The sequence below is a fragment of the Carassius carassius genome, chromosome 9, assembly GCF_963082965.1.
Source record: "Carassius carassius chromosome 9, fCarCar2.1, whole genome shotgun sequence".
Classification (NCBI taxonomy): domain Eukaryota; kingdom Metazoa; phylum Chordata; class Actinopteri; order Cypriniformes; family Cyprinidae; genus Carassius; species Carassius carassius.
The window spans coordinates 33,390,884-33,415,220 of NC_081763.1; the positions used below are offsets into that span (position 1 = coordinate 33,390,884).

Below are 24,337 nucleotides of genomic sequence, written 5' to 3' on the forward strand. Positions count from 1 at the left end.
CTATATGTAATAAATGTTTGTATAAATGATATGAACATAATTTTAGAGATGATATGTAAATCTTGAAAAGGTTTAACTAGAAAGAAATGTCTAGGAACTGTTTTTGCCAAACTGTTCTTTAGAAAATTATTTCCTCATTTGTTTTTTTCTTGCAGGCATTTTCTTTCTCCCCTTCCCAGTCAGACAGGTTCTCAAGATCAATGAAAATATATACTGGTAGAAACCTGTAACCTGTATGGTATCAGAACTCAATTGACTGCCTTAGTTTTTTTTTTTTTTTTTTTTTAGTTAATAAACATAGAAATCATGTATTTAGAAGTTAAATATTTGCATAACGTTACATGTACTTTTTTTGACTAAGATTAATTTAAAAGTTTTCTTTAAATCTACTTAAATATTATAAGTTATTATGACTTGATCATTTAATATTTTATTAAGTTAACAAAACTTAAAAAGAAATACTTAAAAATGAAGTTATATAAAAGTAAATATTAGTATTACTTAACTCAGTATTACTTAGGAGAACTTAGCTCAAACACTTTAATATTACTATACTCAAAATAATGCGGTTCAAAACTTTGTGGCAACTGATTACCTCAAACACACTGAGTACAACTACAGTAACTCCAATAACTGGAGTAATGTCTTTTGAACAGTATTTTCTTACATTACATTTACATTTACGTTTATTCATTTAGCAGAGGCTTTTATCCAAAGCGACTTTCAGATGAGGACAGTGGAAGCAATCAAAAACAACAAAAAGAGCAATGATATATAAGTGCTATAACAAGTCTCAGTTAGCTTAACACAGTACACCTAGCATGGGATTTTAAATAATATAAAGAAAACAGATAGAATAAAAAAAAGAATAGAGCAAGCTAGTGTTAGAGGTCTTTACACATACACACACACATACAATTGCATAATTAATGAAAAATAATAGAATATAAAAAGATTAGAAAGGTAGTTAGTAGTTTTTTAAAGAATAGAATTAGAATAGTGAGTGTTAAAGTTAGAGGGTCAAATAAAGATGGAAGAGATGTGGTTTAAGCCAATTCTTGAAGATGGCTAAGGACTCAGCTGCTCGGATTGAGTTGGGGAGGTCATTCCACCAGGAAGGAACATTTAACTTAAAAGTCCGTAAAAGTGACTTTGTGCTTCTTTGGGATGGCACAATCAAGCGACGTTCACTTGCAGAACGCAAGCTTCTAGAGGCACATAAGTCTGAAGTAACAAATTTAGGTAAATGGGTGCAGAGCCAGTGGTAGTTTTGTAGGCAAACATCAATGCCTTGAATTTTATGCGAGCAGCTATTGGAAGCCAGTGCAAATTGATAAACAGAGGTGAGACGTGTATTCTTTTTGGCTCATTAAAAATTAATCTTGCTGCCACGTTCTGAATTAATTGAGAAGGTTTGATAGAATTGGCTGGAAGGCCTGCCAAGAGGGCATTGCAATAGTCCAGCCTGGACAGAACAAGATCTTGAACAAGGAGTTGTGCAGCATGTTCCATTTTCTTGACCTCTTCCATTTAACACAGAGCAAATTAATATTTTAAAATACAATAATATATTGTGGAATACACACACACACACACACATGTTGGTATATGTGGTTTATGGGGACTCTTCATAGGCGTAAAGGTTTTTATACTGTACAAACTGTATTTTCTATTGCCCTACACCAACCCTACAACTAAACCTACCCCTCACAGGACAATTTGTGTAGTTGTGGATTTAGAAAAAGAAAAAACTCATTCTGAATGATTTATAAGCCTTTTGAATTACGGGGACACTGAAAATGTCCTCATAAATCACCTCCTCATTGTAACTATGTCATAACCATGTCATTATACAAATTTGTGTCCTAAAACCACATAAACATGCTCAAACACAAACACACACACACACACACACACACAGTAAAGTTAAAAAAATAAGCTTTTATTTTTCCTTTTTTTTTGCATAATACATTTAGCTTTTCTGTTAATTCTATTAATTCTGATAAACTCAGAATTTACACCAGACACACACTAATGGTGAAACAATTGAAATAAGTACAGTGAAAAATACTTTTAAGTGGTGCTTGATTCATCAACAAGTAGTTAAAATTAAAACAAATAAGGTTTATTATAGGGGTGCTATTTTGCTTTTTCAACTTTAGTTCGTCTGTAATGTTGCTGTTCGAGCATAAAAAGATTTGCAAATGCCGTGTTTCCACCGGAATTACCTGTAACAATTGTACCAGGAACTTTTTTCTCCAGAAACTATTGCTGCGTTCCAGGCAGGTTTTTAGCCCATTAGTCACGACTTCAAACCACGACTCACGACTTTGTAGAGTTCTAGGCAAGTCACACCAAACTTCCTGAGAGAAAAGAATTGTGGCTAGATTATTCATTTTATTGCAATGTTATATTGTCCTGAAATCTATTTTTCAATGAGTACCACTTGAATAAACACTGCATCCGTAGGCAATATTATACGCAGGGGCTGCCATTGTTGTTTCGTGGGTTATGTGATGTCAGAGCTCGGAACTGGGAGTACATCGATCTAGTACGAGTTCACGAGTAGGGTGTCACGGCTTTGACTGCTGTTCCAATGCACTTTCACGGGTAGAAGGTTGGAAAAACACGAGTTACGGGTAGGGGTCGACCGATTATCGCCGTGGCCGATTATCGGCGCCGATATTAAGCATTTTTATTTTATTTTACTGGCCAATCAATACGGCTGGCGCGGCTGGAAAATGTTCCGCTCTCACACTGAAAGCACAGGAGCTGCTTCAGTGATCATCATCACACATCAATAAGTTATCTCTCGAAGGTAAGAATGCAGTAAACGTTCCTGAAGTTGCAATAAATCACTACACTGAAGTTGCAAAACAACTAAATATAATCGATTTATGATGACAAGCCCCGTTCAGTTATTATACTGTGAATTCCCGGTCAATGTCCGTCATTGCAGTGATATGCTTTAACGGATCATCACATCAGTGCTGAGATAGTGAAACTAAAACCTACTTCTCTCAGCATTCGGCCAACTTAACGTTATATTGTGAATAGATTATCAACACGAATGAATTCACTCACGCCTGCTGTGTTTTTTTTTTTTTTGTGTTGTTCACATAGCTTCACTGAACAGTGTCCGTTCCGTTAGGGCTCTTAGTCAAAAACATTGCGCATATTTGGAGAAATATTGCTTTATTCTAACATGATTGCAAAACAATTTATCATACAGATACAGAATTACCATTATGCAATTTTGAAGAGCTGAAAGGGCATCAAGCGCGAGCTCTGACGCCCTGACGTGACGCGAGCTCCCTATTCCTGATTTAGTTATCTCCGCGGCCGCACTCTCTCATTTGACTAATAACCCTATGCTAATAACGTAAATTGTCAATAATCTCACATTGCACGTTTCTGGATGACGCTGTCCTGTATACTTCCTAGTTTGTATCGCCGTGATAAACAGTCAAACAAACATTTTACACATCAAAAAAAAAAAAAAAAAACACTATTACAATATGGGTTGTGTGTGATTTTAATGCAATTCTGGGTTGCAAATAAAATGCTAACTATAACACACACACACACATATATACATACATACATTATATATATATATATATACACACGTCTGTGTGTGTGTGTGTGTGTGTATGTGTGTGCTTTTTTAGTTAATCCATTGATGAGCATTAGACTATTAATTGAGTGGTCACATCTATTATTTTAGGCTATGTTTTAGTCATCAGAAAATAATTATGAGTGGTTAAGCTATTGCACATTTCTAACATGTAAATTATTGATGCCAATACTTCCCTTTCCCTAAGCTGTTTAGCTGTAGTAAAATATCTATAGGCTTAATCATGAAACATACTGTGGTCCCACTTTTAACTCTCTCTTTATCTTACCCTCATTGTAGATGCATTCACAGAAGAAGACAACATTTAGAAGTGCAGTGTGGGAGTACTACACTCAACCAACACCAGGGCAGGCAGTGTGCAATACATGTAAAAATGTTGTCGGTATGGGTGGTACAGTGGCAAAAAGTGCCAATACTTCAAACCTGTGGTCCCATCTTAGAATTCACCACAATGACTTGTATAAATCTGCCCAATCAAACAAAGCTGAATCTGAGCAGGGAGCAACATCCACATGTCAGCCTACAATACATGACATTTTTCAGAAACAAAAAAAATGGACAAATCTGGATGACAGATCAAAACAAATGGACAAACTGATCACATAAATGATCATTTCTGACAACCAACCATTCACAAAGTGTCTGCAATTTATGACAAAAGAAGAAGCAGGCTCACTGGAGAGCACGCGGAGCAGCTCTGCTTCCTGCACCACAACCTGGTGCTGCTGAATTGGGACTACTAATTGTTACCCATTTTAATTTACTTTATAAAACTTCAGAGAGATTACATTTATTTTCCATTATTTGTTCATTTGTTGCTGTTTAAATTTGCTTTAAGTTTTACTTTGTTTATAGAATGCTGCTGATGGATGCAAGTTTTACTTAGTTTACAGAATGCTGCTGATGGATGCTCCCAGCACTTTTTATGTTTGTTGTTATTATTAATATTAATGTTGTTATTATGAACAGTTCTCAGAATTAAAGATGTGTTAAAATAATTTGAAGAGAGTCTTTGTCAGAGGCCTTTTAATTGTTAATTTTGACATTAATTTTCATTTTTACACTAGACACATATCGGTTCTCGGGTCTCCTTGATCTGTAATAATCGGTATCGGCATCGGCCCTGAAAAATGCATATCGGTCGATCCCTAGTTACGGGTTGCCTGGAATGCGGCATTATTCCCCCCCAGACCTGTAGCTTTTTGTGTTTCCACCGTGGTCTAAAGTGCTGTGAAGATTAAGCAAATAGTCTGATGATGTATGTCTGTGTGCGTTTCTCAATACAAAGTACGTGAATTTTGGACTTGCATCCTCTGTAGTTCAGACTTTGTGCAGTCGACTCGAGAGTGTGATGTCCGCGATTTCTTCAAACAGCAGCTTACTTGATTACTTCAGTCAGCTGACCATGGCTACTGCAATTTTCATCACTGTATATTTACAATAAAAAAAATAGGATATCAAACACTACTGCCTCCTTTCATTTTTCATTTAAACATAATAATAGCAGCAGAAACTAGTTCAGGGAAATGTGCGTATATAAAGTCATTACAATGAAACGAAATATTATATAAATGTGCACATTTTAACATATAGATAAATTGAATAAAGACCAAAGATAACCTGTTAGATTTACCCAAAATGAATTATATTTTATGTTTAACCACTAAAGAGACATCAGAGCCAGTGGCACACATCAGAAGGTCTAGCCGAGGTGAGGCTGCTCTCGGCGGATACATGATCACTGAGCACCTGCTGATCGCGTGGAGCTCACGTCTCCAAGATCGGCGAAACACATTTTTAAATAGGCGCTGTCTTTATAAATAAACCACAGATTTGAGTTTTAAACAACTACATTCTCGCCTAAAATACTTTTAAAATTACATTTCATGACACAATAACACTTATATTTTGAAAATTACCAGAATAAATGGAGGTTGAAATCACAATGCTGCGTGAACTCAACCAATCGGGATGTTTAGCGCCCAAGTCCCGCCCCCAAAAGTTCAGGGACTTTGAAAAAGTACTATCTCGACAGCAGGGACTTTCTGAGGGGCATTTTTTTACCCAGAACTTTATATAGTTCCTGGTTCCTGCGGTGGAAACACATCGAGTACCAGCCCAAAGTACGGTGCCCGTAAGGTGACTTGTTCGGTTTACTTAGTTTTGTAGTGGCCACGAAATAATAACTCGTGGGAACGTCATATGTCATAGCCACGAGATCATTTTGTCAAGGTAACGACATCCTTATGTCGGGGCCTCGAGATGCTATGTTGAGGGAACAACATCCATTTCTCGTGGCCACGACTTCTTATGTTGAGGGAACAACATGTTTTTCTCATGGCCACGAGTTTAATGCGTAAACAAACCTGCGTGACCATAGCAACCCAGGATTATCAGAGATGGAATCATTAATATTTTATTTTGAATTAAGTAATTATTATATTAACCATATGCTTTGGCTACCAGGCTGTATATAGCATTCAAATGAAGTTTATCATAAAGTTTATCATAAACATATCATAAAGTTATCATTATCACGACAAAACTAAGTAAACCGAACAAGTCACCTTACGGGCACCGTACAAAGTCCCTAGTTCCTGGGTAAAGTTCCTGCGGTTGAAACGCGGCTTAAGTTAACAAGCTCAAAGTCTATTTAAAAATATTCTAAATGTTAGTGGAATGGATTTTTAATGGTTAGTACGGCGTTCTTGAAACATTCTTTCAACAGCTCGACATTCTAGGAATGTTGATTTGTAATATTCCAGGAACAACAACAACAACAACAAAAATCCAGTTTCCTTATTGCTAAATAAATGTCAAACATTCCTGGAACATTCTTTAAACTTAATTTTTATTAGCAAAATTTAGAAATTGATCTAATGTAGGATTTTGTTGCTGTATGCATGGTACACAAGAGACACAACAAAATCTTTGGTGTTAAATGAACACTACTCAATGTTTATAGCTATGTTCAAACTGCGGGCAAATATTTTTTGTCAAATCACATCTTTTTGAGCCAAACTGTCCACACTATTAACTGCAAGTCATCATTTGAAGGGATGAATTCTTTTTTTTTATGCACTTCGGCCTTACCTTAATGAGACAATCGCACATTTTGTATGCTGCTTGACCCCAAAGGTATTTTCCGTTAAATGTAATGTATATTTGTATATGTAATGTAATATGTGTTTGTAATGTATATTGTGTGTATATATTTGAAACATTTAAATGGACATATAAAGGTAGATGTAAAGTATTTTTGTTGAAGTACAATGCCATTTTATCCATAATAATAACCAAATCTAACGCGTATAATATTACAGTAGTATAAAAAAATATTGTACATAAATATTGTACATACATTTATAGCTGAAGTCGAACTCTGTGATGCCAAACAACTTGTGCAAAAGATCATGGGGGCCCAAAGTGTACCATCAGTTGCACCCTTCGAACTCCTTCATTCTGAAGGGCCCTTTGAAGTCACAATTTTTGAGCACTTCGGTTTAGAACGTCCTTACTATCACTACTGAGCAGACTCAGGGCCCAAATGAACCACTTCTGTACAGAATCAAGCTCCAAATTACGTCATTTTTACAAGATGAAATATATTAAAAGAAAATATATTAACCTACCAACATCTGTCGGCATGACTTATTGTAAGAGGAAAAATTTGGTTTCAGTCACATAACATTGGTTAATGGAAAGGGTGTCATTTTGGAATAGTATTTTATTGACTGCTGTCACATTAAGAGCTGCACAGATCCAATATAATGTCATACATGCATTTTCTTTTTCAACGGTTTACACTCACTTAAGACAAAACCAACTCTTTATGGGGTTTTAACAAAATTGTGTTTGTATTTATATATTTAAGCGTTGTTAAATTTTATGTTGGATGCAGGAGAAATGAGCAAGAACAAATCTCGAGGGGATTAATGTATTTTATTAATGTTTTATTTCATTTGATATCATCTAGGCTATGACTGGAAGTTAGTTGTAATTTTTGTGCTTTCTGCTCATCTCTGCTTTATTCTGTTCTTCTTGTTTTGTTTTTTTACTTTAGTGATTCTGTCTGTAAACAACAGGTGTTCATCAGTAATTCTCAATCATCACTCAATTAATCACTTATCTTATTAACTGCAGTTTCTTCAGACAATGTCTGTTCAGATGTGTACCATGTCGCTACAGCCTTCTCCATTGGATTTATTAGTAACTTTTTGATAACTTTTGTTAATAAAAATTACATGAGTATTTCAGGCACCTCATGCAAGCTTTTTAATGACATTCTATGAACATTACGGAAACTGAATTTTTTTTATCTTCTTGGGAAGTTACAAATCAACATTCCTAAAATGCTGAGTTGGTAATTAAAATTAAGTTGAAATAATGTTTCAGGAACACCATACTAAACTTTAAAAAAATCTGGTCCACTAACATTTAGAAAACTGTAGGTGTTTGTGTTAAAATAAATAAATAAATAAATTTGGAAATGTTCTTAGAACAAATTGTAAGCTAGGTTTCAACTATACATTTTCAGTGATCTTGAGAACCTGTCTGACTGGAAAGAGGAAGTAAGATATCCTAAAACAAAAATGGGGAAATATTTTTCTAAAGAACAGTTCTAAAGAAAAAAACTCTACATTCCATTCTAGTTAAACTATATGAACAGCTCCATTGTGAATGAACCACTTCAAGCTCTAAAGTAAACAGGAAGTGTTTTCCAAGAGAATACAAATGTCATTGAAGTGAAGTGAAGTGAAGTGAAGTGAAGTGAAGTGCAGTGCAGTGCAGTGAAGTGCAGTGCAGTGCAGTGAAGTGAAGTGAAGTGAAGTGCAGTGCAGTGCAGTGCAGTGCAGTGAAGTGAAGTGAATAAATAAATAAATAAATAAATAAATATACATACAAAGAAATCTAAAAACTCAAAATTAATTAATTCTTTTATTTTTCATGTATATGTAAATAGTATATTCCCAATTTATGTATTTGTGTATTTATTTCCACATCTATTAATTTCTACATTTCTTTATTTCACATTTATTGTAAACTAATTCTAAATAATAAAGACAGAAACAGAAAGAAATGAAACATTCACATCTTCAGGAAATGCAAAAAGGGTGAACTCAGCTCAAAGACATCCTCGCAAAGATAACCCAAAAACAGTTGATTTGAAGAATGCAAAGCATTTTCCGCATCACGCCATACAGTATAAATAGACAAACAGTAGCTCACAGAGTTTTCAGATGCAGCCCAAGACTGAACTGATAATACAGAGATGGAGGACTTCAATACTCAGGTTTGATATATTTCACAACAAAAAATATTACTGTTGTATTGCGTATTTGTATCTCTCTATCACAAGTTTTTTTTTTCTTTTTGAGAAAATATAGTATAATTTAACAATTTCACATTTTTATTAGACGTGTGATAGTCCATAAAATTATACATTTATGCCAAATAATTTTTTTTCCCTGTCATTTAACTGATTATATGCGTTAATGAAATTTATTTTTAAATACGACCAGCTGTCCAGGGCAGATTTTTCTAAAAGCTTCGTAAGCCTAAGAAGTTTGTAAAAACGATCGTCCGACTGATCTTAATATTACGTGATTATTACATGATTGGCAAGTAACTGACATGTTGTTAGCCTTATTAGCAAGTCACTAGCATGTTGATCGCATGACTGCCAAGTAACTAGTATGTCATTAGCATGATTAGCAAGTAACTAGCTTGTCGTTAGCATGTTTCCAGCATGATTAGCAAAAAGACTAGCATGTTGTTGGCATGATTAACAAATAACTAGCAGGCTGCTAGCATGATTAAGTTACTAGCATGTTATTAGCATGATTAGTTACTTGTTAATCATGCTAATGTCATGCTAGTCACTTGGCAGTCATGTTATCAACATGCTAGTGACTTGCTAATAGTGTTGTTACGGTACCAAATTTTCAGTATTCGGTACTGATACCAGTGAAAATTCACGGTTCTCGGTACCAATTTCGGTACCAAAGCAAAACACAAAAATATGCTAATTAAAAATAAAAATAACTTTTTAGCACTAAAAACAGAAATTTATGCATAAAATTAAAATTAAAATTACAACTGTGTTTAAAGTTTTTCTACAAGTTATATAATTTTGAAAAACAGTAAACAAGTTTCACCCAAATTTAATTTGTCTTTTAATTTATGAAATTTAAACATTTTATTTTTGGTAAATAAAGGGGATTTGCTAGTAAAATTAAAACATGGAAGAAATATTGTGATTTATTTCTTTAAAAAATAAAGTTTTATAATTTTTTTCAACAGTAGTAGCAGTATCACATACATTTTACTAAATAATAGTAATATTTCTAGCACAATGCCGTTATGTAAAAATTAACTTTTAGACCTAATGAATGCATATTTGTCATTTTAACTGAACTTAAGACTGGTGGTGATGCATAAGATATTTTTGGTCATTGAGGGTTTCTGTAAAAAAATAGTAATAGATCATATTAATTATTATTAAAAGATAATACTACTACTAATTCTACTATCATACTAATGTATATACAATGCATGGAGCTGCTGGGTTCATGAATATTAATCACGTTGTCTGCGTTCGGTCAAAATGATTTGCTGAAATCAAAACAGGGACGGTAAGAGATCAGCGCCAGCCAATGAAATTGCCATTTGCGCATTAGCTCCGCCCACTACAGGAGAAACCGGTATGTCTTCAGCTTGTTCGAAAATAAATATGAATAATTCTATATGGACTCCATTATTTTGACTGGAGAAGACACCGAATAATAGTTTACATATAGCGTGTCGAATCAGCGTGGTAAGACTGTCGCTCTCTCTCTCTTTGCATGTGTGAGAAACAGCGCTATCAGTAAAGCGACGGTGAGTCGTGCGCCTTCACAAAGAGTTTACAGAGCATCAATTACAGGTGCACTGTGCGTCCATTGAGATGAACTGAAAAGTTCAGATCGCTTGATGGAGAGAGAACTCTGATGCTCAGATGCTGAAATTAATGCAAGCGTCATGCGCTTCGGTCTATGTAGTAAACAAACCCGCACGTCTCTGCCATTCATTAATTCACACAGAGACGTGCAGAACACGGATTCATATTTCAAACAACTTTTGCGGCTTAACATTTACAGATACTGGTCCATATGGAGATTTGAATTTATGCTAACTTTGACAAATTCCATGACTGTCCATGTTAAAATGTAAGTTTCATTTTCATGACTGGATTTTGAGATTCCGTCCTCGTTTTCTGCTTCGCGGAAATCATAGGGCTGAACCGGGTTTGAACGGGACCTCGGTACTACCGGTACTTAAAGAAACCTGGTACCATCACATAAATATTTTTTTAGTACCGACTTGGTACCGAAGTACCGGGTCTTTTGACAACACTACTTGCTAATATGGCTAACATGTCAGTTACTTACCAATCATGCTAGCAACATGCTAGTAACTTACTAATCATGTTAACTAAATGCTAGAAACATGTTAACAACAAAGCTAGTCACTTGTTAATCATACTAGCAACATACTAGTCACTTGTTAATCATGTTAAAACATGTTAGTCACTTGCTAGTAATGTTAGTATCATGCTAGAAACGTGTTAATTCCTCTAATTGTGATGAATATGGCTCACATTTAACAAAAATATCTCAACAAATTAGAATATGGTGACATGCCAATCAGCTAATCAACTCAAAACACCTGTAAAGGTTTCCTGCACCTTCAAAATTGTCTCTCAGTTTGGTTCACTAGGCTACATAATCATGGGGAAGACTGCTGATCTGACAGTTGTCCAGAAGACAATCATTGACACCGTTCACAAGGAGGGTAAGCCAGAAATATTAATTGCCAAATAAGCTGGCTGTTCACAGAGTGCTGTATCCAAGCATGTTAACAGAAAGTTGAGTGGAAGGAAAAGGTGTGGAAGAAAAAGATGCACAACCAACCGAAAGAACCGCAGCCTTATGAGTATTGTCAAGCAAAATTGATTCAAGATTTTGAGTGAACTTCATAAGGAATGGACTGAGGCTGGGTCAAGGCATACAGACGTGTCAAGGAATTTGGCTATATTTGTCTTATTCCTCTTGTTAAGCCACTCCTGAACCACAGACAGCATCAGAGGCATCTTACCCGGGCTTAGGGTAAAAAGAACTGGACTGTTGCCCAGTGATCCAAAGTCCTCTTTTCACATGAGAGCAAGTTTTGTATTTCACCAAGGTCCTAGAGTCTGGAGGAAGGGTGGAGAAGATCAAAGCACAAGTTGCTTGAAGTCCAGTGTTAAGTTTCCACAGTCTGTGATGATTTGGGGTGCAATGTCATCTGCTGGTGTTGGTCCATTGTGTTTTTTTGAAAACCAAAGTCACTGCACCCATTTACCAAGAAATTTTGGAGCACTTCATGCTTCCTTCTGTTGACCAGCTTTTTGAAGATGCTGATTTAATTTTCCAGCAGGATTTGGCACCTGCCCACACTGCCAAAAACTCCCAAAAGTTGGTTTAATGACCATTGTGTTGGTGTGCTTGACTGGCCAGCAAATTCACCAGACCTGAACCCCAGAGAGAATCTATGGTCAATTGTCAAGAGGAAAATGAGAAACAAGAGACCAAAAAATGCAGATCAGCTGAAGGCCACTGTCAAAGAAAGAAAGAAAGCAGTGTCACAAACTGATCACCTCCATAACACGCCGAATTGAGCCAGTAATTAAAGCAAAAGGAGCCCCTACCAAGTATTGAGTACTTGTACAGTAAATTAGCATACTTTCCAGAAGGCCAGCAATTCACAAATGTTTTTTTTCTTCCTAAAAATTTCTTCAACCATACTAATAAGCGAAAAAGGACTTTAGATAAACTAACAGTTAGTTAGTAATTGCCTTTTGGTCATTTCATGGCTAAACTGATGACAGATCTACATTAGCCGCGTTTCCACTGTCGAGCTTAAACCGGGCGTGCTAGTGTGTGCCAGGGCCAGTCGTGATTCCACTATCACTTCCGGTGCTTGATCGTGTCTTGTCGGGGCTTCCTCTGGGCCAATGGCCAGGGTTTTTTGGTCCAACGAAAACCTTGGTCTAAAGCGGGCCAGCTGGGGCTAGAGGAGGGGTTATGAACAAAGGCAGAGTTTCTCTGTGTCTGGAGAGCGTCAGTGCTGCGGATCATTTCAGAAAGATAACAACTAAAACTCCACTATTAAAGACTTTTTAAAATAAGTTGAGTTCAAAAATCACTCTTAGTCAGCAGCGAGTGTTTGAAATAACTTGATTCAATGTGGATTATAATCAACAAACACGGCAGAAATATTTATAAGCGATGTAAAAGACTGTGCACACTAAACATTAACGTTACCATAGTAAACATGGTAAATGCAACCAGGAGAAATCAGACGTCAGCTTCTTATTATCTATCACAATTGTGTATTTATTTAGTAACATATATTATCTGTCATAAGTCTTGTCTCGAGAGTTTAGCTCTGCGTAGCATATGTCATCAAAATATAATAATGATTTTTGTTCGGGAGCTTCTATAAAAATTGAGAGACTGCACTGCACTACCGTCTGTCATTACTCTTTAGTCTTCCACAAGAAACAACAAAATTTCACTAGTTCACGCTTACATATAATTAGCTGAGGTATGGTATGCGTATTTGGCATGCTGTCCGGGGAAGGGCTCCAAGCTCGGGAATGGCCCGAACCTAGCGTACCCCCCCTTCCCCGTCTATTTATAAAGTGAACTCAAGGTGAGGACATGGGGTGGAGGAGGGATGCTGATATAACGTCAATGGATCTGGTAAGCAAGCGATATTTATACTATGGGATTGATTACTTGATTAAGGTCCACCTGTGTTGATTAGGCTAAGTATCTCTGACAGGGAGTTCAATACTAAGGATGATTTGGTTGTCTACGAGGGTAGACGCTGTGAGGCTTACTTGAATAATTGTTTAGCAAATCCAATGAGCTGCTTCCGATAACGAGTCAGAAAAATCTTGGTGCAGTCATTGTATTCGAAATTAAGCGTGCAAAAATAAATTGGATTTCCTGTGCCAGTGTACCTCGAATAGGTGCCATGAATCAGCGATGTGGTCATTGTCGAATCGTCATTGTCAGCACGTGAGATTGATGGTACATATCGACAATTTAATCGTGCACGGGTGGAGTAAGAGAAAGATTCTTTATTCTTGTCTGAGCTTACTATTTGCCATTTTAACCATTGCAGGTGCACGAAAAAGAGCCGAAAAATATACTTTCGGACGTACTGATAAACTGGCATTAAATATAAAATACTATATTTAAAACAGCTAGTTCATTTAGTCGGCACTACTGTCACCTCGCTTGTCCAGTGAAATGTTTTTTTTTTTTTTTTATCTGTGCACGGAAGTTAGTCTAAATGTTCTGCAAAATCAGGGTAGCCTACTGTGTTGCCAGCTTAGCAATTGGTTGCCTGATTTGACAATTCCTCAAGCCTTGTCCACATTATTATGTTCCTTTTGGAAAAGCATCTTTCCTCTCATTTGACCTCCGGCCTTTTTAGACGGTCTCCAGAGTGGATACGTTTGGAACGCTGTTTTCACGTTGTAGTATGGACTGTGGAAACAGAGGCTTTTGAAAACGATGAAGCATGTTTAGTCTTGTAAGACTAAATAACTGTCACTGAAATGATGTTTTATCGAAATATTGGTCAAATATCGAAGCCAGAGTCTTTAGACTTTCAATTGATGCACGGTTTATCCAGATCAAGTAAGAGAGTGATGTTTAACGTGCTGTGAAAGTGAAACGATAATAAACTGGGGCCGTTGGCGATGCTTGCAAGCAAATGGGTTAATAGCAGTTATGTGCTATTCGCTTCCAAGTGGTTTCTAAAGATATTTACTTGCCCGTTTTTCGTATTACGGTCCTAAAAAGGCAACAGTAATTTTACTCACACTTGCTATCCTGCGTCAAAACACGAGGGCAGATGCGTTTTAGATGAATTTTGAGTGATCACGCCAGTGAATGGTGAAATAGGTCCCTAAATAATTTGGTCCTGCCAGAATACTTGCATGGAAAATAAAATTTAAAATAAAATTTAAGCATTTAGCAGACGCTTTTATCCAGCGACCTACAGTGCATTCATGCAAATTTATTTATTTATTGTTTTTTTATATCATGGATCTTATCAGTGTGGATGAAGACTCTGGAAATAATGCCTTGGCTTCGTGGTTAAAAGTGGCATCGTCATCCGACGGAACTACATTTGTCTTCCAAATCTATGCTCACTCCACACTCCAGATCAGCAGGTGGCGGTAATGCATCTTTACGCTGGTTTGCCAAAAACGCCATAAAACACTAGTAGAAGACGGAACTGCGTCATGACATCGTTTAACAAACTTTAGCCGCGAACCTGCTTTTAGCGTCTTCGCCTAAAAATGTATTGGTTTACGTCACGCAGTCTGCGCTGCTAGAGGAAGCGGCCTCAAACTGCGCCTTGGTCGGCAGTGAGAGAGGCTTGCTGCGGTGAGAACTGGGGTGCGGCCCAGGCTGGTTGGATTCCTGCTGCTGCAATCCAGCACTCGAGGAGAGCTCGGTCTCGGGCGGCACGATTGTTGTGTCGAGCGAGGAGAGTTCGGAGCTTGCGCAGTCTTTTGGCCATGACGTGTGGCTTGGCGAGGAGAGCAGCTGTCGCGATGACGCTTAATGGTCCTCAACGGCCATGTTTGGCTGGGTAGGAATGATCGTGGTTCCGGCAAAAGCAGCAGGTCTGATAAATCCCCGGTGTAGCTCTCTTCGTTGGTAGGAAAATTGGGTCTGTGATAAGTTGACAGACGTAGCGAACCAGCATGCTGATAAACCGTCAATGGATAGAGGTAAGTCAGCGATATTTATACTATGGGATTGATTACTTGATTATGGTCCACCTGTGTTGATTAGGCTAAGTATCTGACGCGCTCCTCCCGAATCTTGTTAATAAAAACATCATTAAAATCAAGAACTCAAATGTCATTGTAAAAAACAAAACAAAAAAACAATGACTGTTGTAACAGTGCGTAAATCAGACCTTTCTGTAACGCTAACGCTAATAAGCTTAAACTAAAATAACGAAATAATTGTGTAGTGGAGTATTTTTTTGTACACAGTGCCGCGAACTGTCAATCACTCCTGTACGCGTGCATCACTTTGAAAAATGGGGTGCACCCAAACACTTTTTACTTTTTTACGTTACAGCAAGTTACAGCAAGGGTTTTTTGGTGGTGGAAATCAATTACTGAAATTTCTGAAATTTCCTTGTTGTAACGGATGTGTGTATGTGTGTGGGTGTGTGAACTCACTGGGCGCATTGACATGCAACCACAAGCCTACAGACATATTTAGTTAAGCAAGCCAAATGAAGCGAGTGAAAAGTAGGCCCATTTCCACAGAAAGGGCAACAAAGTTACTTGCAAAATATGTTACGCGGTGTTAAAATAAAGCAGTAGTGCAAGTACAATGCTGTGTCACTTGCGACATAAACATCCACAAGCAAATGAAAGGCGTTTCCCAAAGCTGGCCACTCTAGCGAGATGTTATCTCTTTATTCCCGGGACATCTGTGCCATCGGAGAGGGTGTTTTCTACCGCGGGCTGTCCACAGGCTGCGCTCCAGACTAACCCCACATCATGACATGACATGCTACATTATTTAAATAAAAATTGAAAAAAATGATCAAGTCCGAAAATATTATCGAGCTCATTTTTTTGTGCGATTAATTGATTTATTGATTATCGCGACAGGCCTACTGGTCAATAGCCTATTAAACAGCCTTTGATTGTATAACAGCAGCAATGGCTCTCTTTGTAGTATATATATATTTTCACCAAAATTACCATTCCGACAGCAGGAACGATCCTGAACTAAATGAAGATAGATGTCTTGGCATATGATGTGTTTATTAAGCCAATCAGGGAAGAGTAAATGGAGAGACAGTGAAAGCCTCATTTGTTTGGCTACAAGCAGGAGGTGGACCTTCCTTCCCCCTCACACTTGCAAAACTCAGTTAGTGAGAGAATCATGGCAAAATTGTAAGCTCAAAGAAAAGAAAGAAGGAGCTGTACATATCGGATTATATCTGGAACTTTTTGCTGTACGTACATGAGTCATTAAGACATTTGCAACAAAATGTTTTTTTTTTTTTTACACATACAGATTGCTAATATGCAGTCTTTAAACCGTTGTTTTCACTGGCAAATCACTGTTCAGAGGCTTGAAGTGCTTTTGACCGTCTTTTGGCAAAAACAATGTGCCAAAAGTATAAGCGCGGAAAACTGGAAGTCAGAAGAATACAGATCATATTTATTTTGTGCTAGCATGAAGCTGCAGGTACACAATACATGAATTACATTTACTATTAACAGTAAAATGCTGCAAAAAAAATATTGTGCTTGAATCACGATTTACACCTTTGCAAAATGCTTCGTGTTCATGTAAATTTAATTTTACGCTTACAGTTTTATGTACACTTCCAAAAATATTATCCTTTATACCAAACACTATATTATTGTCATTTATTCTTGCCCATTTACCACAATGTTTCTTTACTCTAAAGCCACATTTTACCATGATGAATTTCACATTTGGGACTCTTTTTGTTTTTGAATGGAATATGTTAGAGTAATGTGTGCTTTATAGGTCACACCATGGTACTCCACACACTACAGGAACAAAATTGTTAAAACTATTATATATATATTTTTTTTTTTTTTCATAGTCAAGTTTGTGTTCATATTCTTGAAAATCTGATAAGGCTTTTTAGTGTTGGCCAGTCTTTATCCGAGTCCTGAATAGATTTCAGATCATTTAAAACCTTAATTACGGCAGTTAATGTTAACCTGGAAGCCAAAATGAAATGTCTTATTAAGTTTATTGGCAGTGTATAGGTGTGCATTTAACACAGGTGATCTTGCTGAATCTAGCGATCCAAACCTGTTTGTTAGAGACTGTATTCAAAGACACTGCCATACTATTTCTGAATACAGTGTCTACTTTACAAAAACTGTGATTTTTGAATGGAAATATATGGTTCAGATCACCCAAATCATATAGCATGGGTGTCATTTGTGGAAAAGTGTGGCACTGTGCCCAAACAAAGTCTTACTCTCTTCTTTACAACTATAACTTCTATAACTTTTTTCCTGTTCCACTTTTAGAATCGTTTTTTCAATTAAACAAACAATAATAATCTGCAAAGTTTTCCATCTCAAAAGAGTCCAAAGTTATGTTTCTGACTAAAGCAATTCATGATTTACAACCATTTGAGTTGGATATATTATTCTCATGTCTATGCTTAAAAATTGGAACTGACAATAAATCCAATAAATGTTATCAAATATAAAATGTAAGACTGATATTAGTATGTAATTGTTTAAAACCAAAGTAAATGAAAGTTTCTTTCTTCAACAGGCAGAGAACAAGCTCTATGCAACATCAGAAGTTAGTTCAGATCAACACCTACATCAGGAACTGTTGAATAAAACAGAGACTCTATTTCACAGACTTCTGAAAGAAAGACATCACAAACTGAGAGCTGTAGATGTTCTTCAGTTAACTGCACATTCATTACACTCCCATGAGTCTTGTGCTGAAGAAGACCTGATTCAGAGTTTCATACAAAAACTACTGATAACGGACTACAGAGCAAGATATATTAAAACTAAAGGCAACAATGGGGAAGTTCACAAAGGTCAAACCAGCTATGATTCATTTACAGAAGTGGCTGATTCTGATGATTTTTTTCACAATTTATGGTCAGTGTCTAATGAAGAAACAGGTCGATATGAGAAAATTCATCCGATGGATGTTCAGATGGCAGTGTTTCATTGTGCTGATAGTTTCCTGAAGCAGCTGATGGTCACTAAACTGTCCCAGTGTCAGTACGCTCTGCCTCTACTTGTTCCTGATCCATTCACTCAACAGATTGAGTTTCCTCTCTGGACGTTCAGACAAATCAACAAGAGCTGGAAGATGAGAAACATCAACAATAAAATCATCAGTCAAACCCAGCCCATCTACAAGGCAGAAACTCCAATGGTGTTTTTCTTCAGGTTTGGCTCGGTGTCTTCATCCAAGTCTCAGCTGATGAACAGTCTGATCAATGAGAAACACAACACGTTCTTCCACAGGAACTGTCCCGGCAGCAGCAAAAACATGCTCCTGATGGATGGAGTGGTGGAGATCGCCTGGTTCTGCCCTTCTGGAAGAGACACAGATAAATTCACTGAGTGTGTAGCATTCTGCAATCTACACGGTGATGCAGGAGACCATGAGAAACAGCTGCAGATCCTCACTGAAATGAGCTCAGTCAATGTTGTCCTTCTACCACAACTTCAGAGGAATGACAGAAGCATGACAAAACTTCAAGAACTCTATAAGGGATCAAAGCCACTCATTTGTCTTTTTACTGAGGATGAATCTGCTGTAACTGTGTTGAAGAAAAAATACCGGATTGGTCTGAAAGACAGAAATCAGTCAGATGTATTTGAAGAACTCAGAAAAGCAATAAAGGATTGTCTCTCAGAAAGATCTTCCACGTTCAAACTTGAAGATGTGTCCAAACTCTCAGACATCAAAGTAGATGAGGAAGATGATGATGACTGCAGGAGAGGAAGAGAAGCAGCACAGCAGATGATGAGTTTACTGGAGAAGAAAGATCTGACAGAAATCAAAGAATCATTTCTGCCTCATCAGGGGAAACTGTGGCATCAGTGGAGTCAGAAGAACAAAAAACTACATCGACCTCGAGCGGATGAGACAGAAAAGGACATAAGCATAAAACAGACAGAAATGAAGAAAATCCTTGAGCAACAGCATGAATCTAACATCAGTGAGTTTATGAAACTCTTTCTAAAACAAATGAACTCAGATACTGAACATGAAAAGATGATTTTCATTAGATGGCTCATAATCCTTCTGCCTGAATATATCTCAGCTGATCTTTCTGCTCTACATCACAAGTATAATGAAAAGTGGTCAATGGTCTTACAAATGAAAGAGAATCAAGATGAATTTGAACAACTCCCGGCTGAACAAGCAGAACTTGAGAGAATATCTGAGGATCTTCAAGCTGCAGCTTTTGGTTTGGAGCACATCATGAGGGAGATCGGTCAGATCTATGAATCATGTTCATCTGTGAAGAAGAACAAGAAAGACCTGCAGGTTCACTTCTCTTCTCTCCCGAGTCTTGCAGCTGAGATGATGATCTCTGGATTTCCACTGGAGCTGATGGATGGAGATGCTGCTCATGTTCCTGTGATCTGGGTCTCTGCTGTTCTAGATCAACTCATCCAGAAACTGGGAGACCAGAGAGTCTTTGTGCTGTCAGTTTTAGGGCTTCAGAGCTCTGGGAAATCCACCATGCTGAACGCCATGTTTGGACTCCAGTTTGCCGTCAGTGCTGGCAGGTGCACCAGAGGAGCTTTCATGCAGCTGATCAGAGTATCAGACGAGATGAAAACACAGATGAACTTTGACTATATTCTGGTTGTTGATACAGAGGGTCTTTGTGCTCTAGAACTTGCTGAAGGATCAACAAGAGATCATGATAATGAACTGGCCACATTTGTTGTAGGTCTTGCAAATCTGACCTTGATCAACATCTTTGGAGAAAACCCATCTGAGATGCAGGACATTCTTCAGATTGTTGTTCAGGCCTTAATGAGGATGAAGAAGGTAAGACTGAATCCCAGATGTGTGTTTGTGCACCAGAACGTCTCAGACGTCACTGCTGGAGAGAAAAACATGGAGGGAAGGAGAAGACTATTGGAGAAACTGGATGAGATGACAAAACTCGCTGCTGAAGAGGAAGACTGTGATGCACAACATTTCAGTGATGTCATTAGATTTGATGTTCAGAATGATGTAAAATATTTCGCTCATCTCTGGGAGGGCAGCCCACCAATGGCACCACCAAACCCAAACTACTGTGAGAACATTCAAGAACTAAATCAAACTATTATTTCTCATGCAGCTAAATCAAATAGACTTATGCTGACACACTTTAAAGATCGTATTAAAGATCTCTGGGAGGCTTTACTGAATGAACGATTTGTCTTCAGCTTCAGAAATACTCTGGAGATTTCTGCTTACAGGAAACTGGAAACTGAGTACAGCAAGTGGTCCTGGAGTCTGCACAGTGCCATGATGGAAATTGAGAACAAACTATACAATAAAATAGAAAATGAAGCAATTCATGAGGTTGAGGAAACTGATCTTCAAAATGAACTGAAGAAGACAAGTGAAGAAGTAGAAAAGTCAATGTCTGAATTCTTTGAGAAAGACAAAGATTCAGTGTTTATACTGATTCAGTGGAAAACATCATTTGAAATCAAGATCAAAGAGCTTCAGGAAAATATCGTGAGAGAAACAAAGAGGAAATTAAATGGGATTGTTCAGCAGCGAGACCTGAAGAAAAAGACTGATGATCAGAGGACAAACCATGAAAACACTCTCTATGAAAAGAGCAAAGAACTTCCCTTAAAACTCAAAGACAAAGCAAATGATGAAGAAACACTGAAGAAAGAGTTTGATTTGTGTTTGGAGCAGAGTGTAGATGAGATTATCTCAGACACGCCTCCAATCAATGACATTGACATTATGAAAGATGCAATACAAATTCTCAGTGACATCTATGAGGGGGATCTCCCTGACTACATTAAAGAGGACAGTGAGTACATCAGTATTTTCACTGTTTGGAGTTTTTTTGATTATGTTCATTTCAAAACGTCCACAAAAAAGGGGGTTAAAGGCTTGATAACGGGTGCTTTCAGTACAAAGAAAGAAACATTTGGAAATATTCAAAATCTGTCTCCAGAGAAAGAAGCTCAAATTAAATCATTAGTCTCAGATGTTGACCAGCAGACAGACAAAATGATTCAGTCATTTAACATTTCAAAGATGGGCTACAACATCAGCTGCATTCAAAAACTCATACATTATATCAAGAAAAGAGTAACAGAACATCAGGAAGGACCAGTGAAATATGAGTTCAAGAATGAGTTCTTTATCGATTTGGTTCTTTCCATTTGTAAAAAAGCAAACAAGATGATCACAGACCAACACAGACTATTCAGGGAAACCAATGATCCTGTGATATATGTCGAGAAGAAGAGAGAAGAGTACTATATTATCTTTCAAAAATCCTGTAATGAAGCTCCATCAGCTGCTGTTTTTGGCAAGATCATCTGTCAAAAACTGAAAGAGCCCATTGAGCAGAGTGTCTACAAGAAGACTGCCAGAGATCTGACAGATGAAATTATGAAAAACTGTGAATCACTGAATGGAAACAGATTAAATCTGGAGAAACACATCCTGAAGACATTGGCAGAAGAAGAGGATTTTGTCCAATACACGGATTACCTGAATTATCCCAGGCTTCACTTCAAGAGTTTCATCAGAGATGAAGTCAGTCGGTACATCACTGATAAGTTCAGTCTCAGTGTTTTACCCAAGATGAAGGAGAACATTAAACTCCTGCAGCAGAAGATCATGAAAGCAGCTCATGAATCCACTGAACATGTTCAAGTCAACAGTGGAGATGTTGGTTTGTGGTTGAAGAGTTTCACACAGCAGCTCTCAGACGCGCTGATCTTCTCTCAGAAAGACCTCAGTGGAGAGAAACATCATGATGTTGATGATTTCAACCTCCTAGAAGATGTGATAAAGAAAGATCTAACTGCTATAATGTCTGACATCAGCAATAGTTTAAACACAGACACTTTTCTAGTGAAGCTAGACTATAAATTCAGACCACATGAGCTTCTGACTGATCACTTCTGTCAGTGCTGTTGGGATCAGTGTCCATTCTGTGGAGCCACATGCAATCACACCATAAACAACCATCATGGAGATCACAGTGCTCCTTTCCATCGTAGTATTGGTCTGAATGGAATATATTACAATGATACATCTAACTTGTCTACTCATATTTGCACATCAGCAGAAGCAAGCAGCATTCTATATATGTATCCCAATGACTCAGATGATGAAATCCCCTGGACAGATTACAGAAGAGCAGGAGGAGCTTTTGCAGACTGGAGCATCACCCCTGATTTCTCTGAACTGCCCTACTGGAAGTGGTTTGTGTGCAGATTCCAGAAAGATCTGGAAAAATACCACAAAAAAACATTTGAGGGACAGGGTAAGATACCAGATGAATGGAAAAAATACTCAAAACTGGACGCTATTGAGAGTTTGGACAATTACATTTAAATGAACAAGCATTGAGGTTGCATTGAGGTTGGAAGTTAAAAATTTCAAGTTGAATGTCTCACCTTCAACTTCATTAGCAACACTGTATAAAACAAAAGCTGTAGGAACAAAATATCATATTGAGAAAAAAACATCACTATTTGTCATTTCAATTTAGTTTGCTGTGTTCAAATCAGTTTTATTTTAGATTTAGTATTTTATGGGTGTATTTTATGGGGTTCACATAAGCAGCGAACCGTACCAGAGTTCACATAAAGCGTACCCCAGACCACCGTTTTTAAGCAGACTCGGGTACGGTTTGCGGGTGCGCATCCGAGTACGGAAGACAGCGTTCACATCATCCAAACGAACCGAACTCTGACATCAATAGAATCCGGGTGCGCACCAAAAGTGCTAGTGTGAAAGCACCCTGAACACTAAGCAGCTTTTTAATATAGTTATTACTAGTTGCAATCATAGGGTTGTGAATGTTTTAAATTAATGAATATAAAATATACTGTGTGCATCTTAGCAAAAAACATATGATATTTTATTTTAAATAGTTTTAGAATGATGAAAAGGTTTTACGAATAATTTTAGTTTTAAGTTACTTCCTAAAAACTTTCAGAAGGATCCAATACATTCCTGCAAATGTGTATCTTTGTGTCTGCCCATCAGACTTTCTGTGAGGTTTAAATGTATGCACATTTTAGACCTGTAGTATCAATGCAAGTGTTTGTGATTATGTACAAGAAACAAAAAAATAAACATTGTATTCATGTGTATATTTACGTTTACCTCTGTGTGTGTGTGTGTGTGTGTGTGTGTGTGTGTTAATAAAACAGTAATGGAATTATTTTTCAGTAAATTCAATACATTTATCAGAAACAGATCTAATGGAGGTTAAATATTTCTACATTGACACAAATGTTATTCTTGAGATTGTGTCTTTGAGCCTAAGGGGCTTATGCCATGAAGCTGGTTTAGGTGGCGATAGCAAGGTACATTTCAGGTTAGTTTGTGTTAATCCTGGGTTTTAGGCACCAAGAAAGTAGCTCTGCTTTTACCACTGTTCATTGCCACAGTAACTTGTGCTCCACAGAAGTATGTTTGACTTGAAGTGGTGCTGCACAGACCACGAGAGTGATTAGGTCTTTAAATGCTGTTATAAGGAATATCAGCTGAAGTAATGTCTGCCACTGAATTAAATGTTTCTCCAATCATTATTTTTTATAAAAATATTGTGGTAGTCTAGGAATTTCATCAGGTGAAGACATGAATACTCAGAGACGATCAATATTAAAGGGTCAAGAAACCATGAAACACATTTTTTGAGATATTAACCGAAATATATAGATTGTACATTGATGGTATAATAGCAATAGGACTCAAATATTTTAGTGGAAATTGGTTATCTTTGCATTTTTCTAAGTAATTTCATTCTTCCGGATTGAAAAGCAAAGGTGGAGCAATGTCACAAAATATGAAGTATATGCATTAATTTGAAGTG

The 24,337-nt window shown here is 37.2% G+C and overlaps 1 protein-coding gene across 1 annotated transcript in view; it reads left to right on the top strand.

Annotated features, from left to right (window-relative positions):
• LOC132149765 (interferon-induced very large GTPase 1-like) overlaps positions 1-22,848 on the top strand; it is a 29,099-nt gene extending 6,251 nt beyond the window's left edge. Inside the window, exon 4 of the mRNA XM_059559169.1 lies at positions 18,046-22,848. Within this exon, the coding sequence (XP_059415152.1) occupies positions 18,046-22,848 (4,803 nt within the window). The remainder of the gene's footprint in view (positions 1-18,045) is intronic.
• Positions 22,849-24,337: the final 1,489 nt, after the last annotated feature.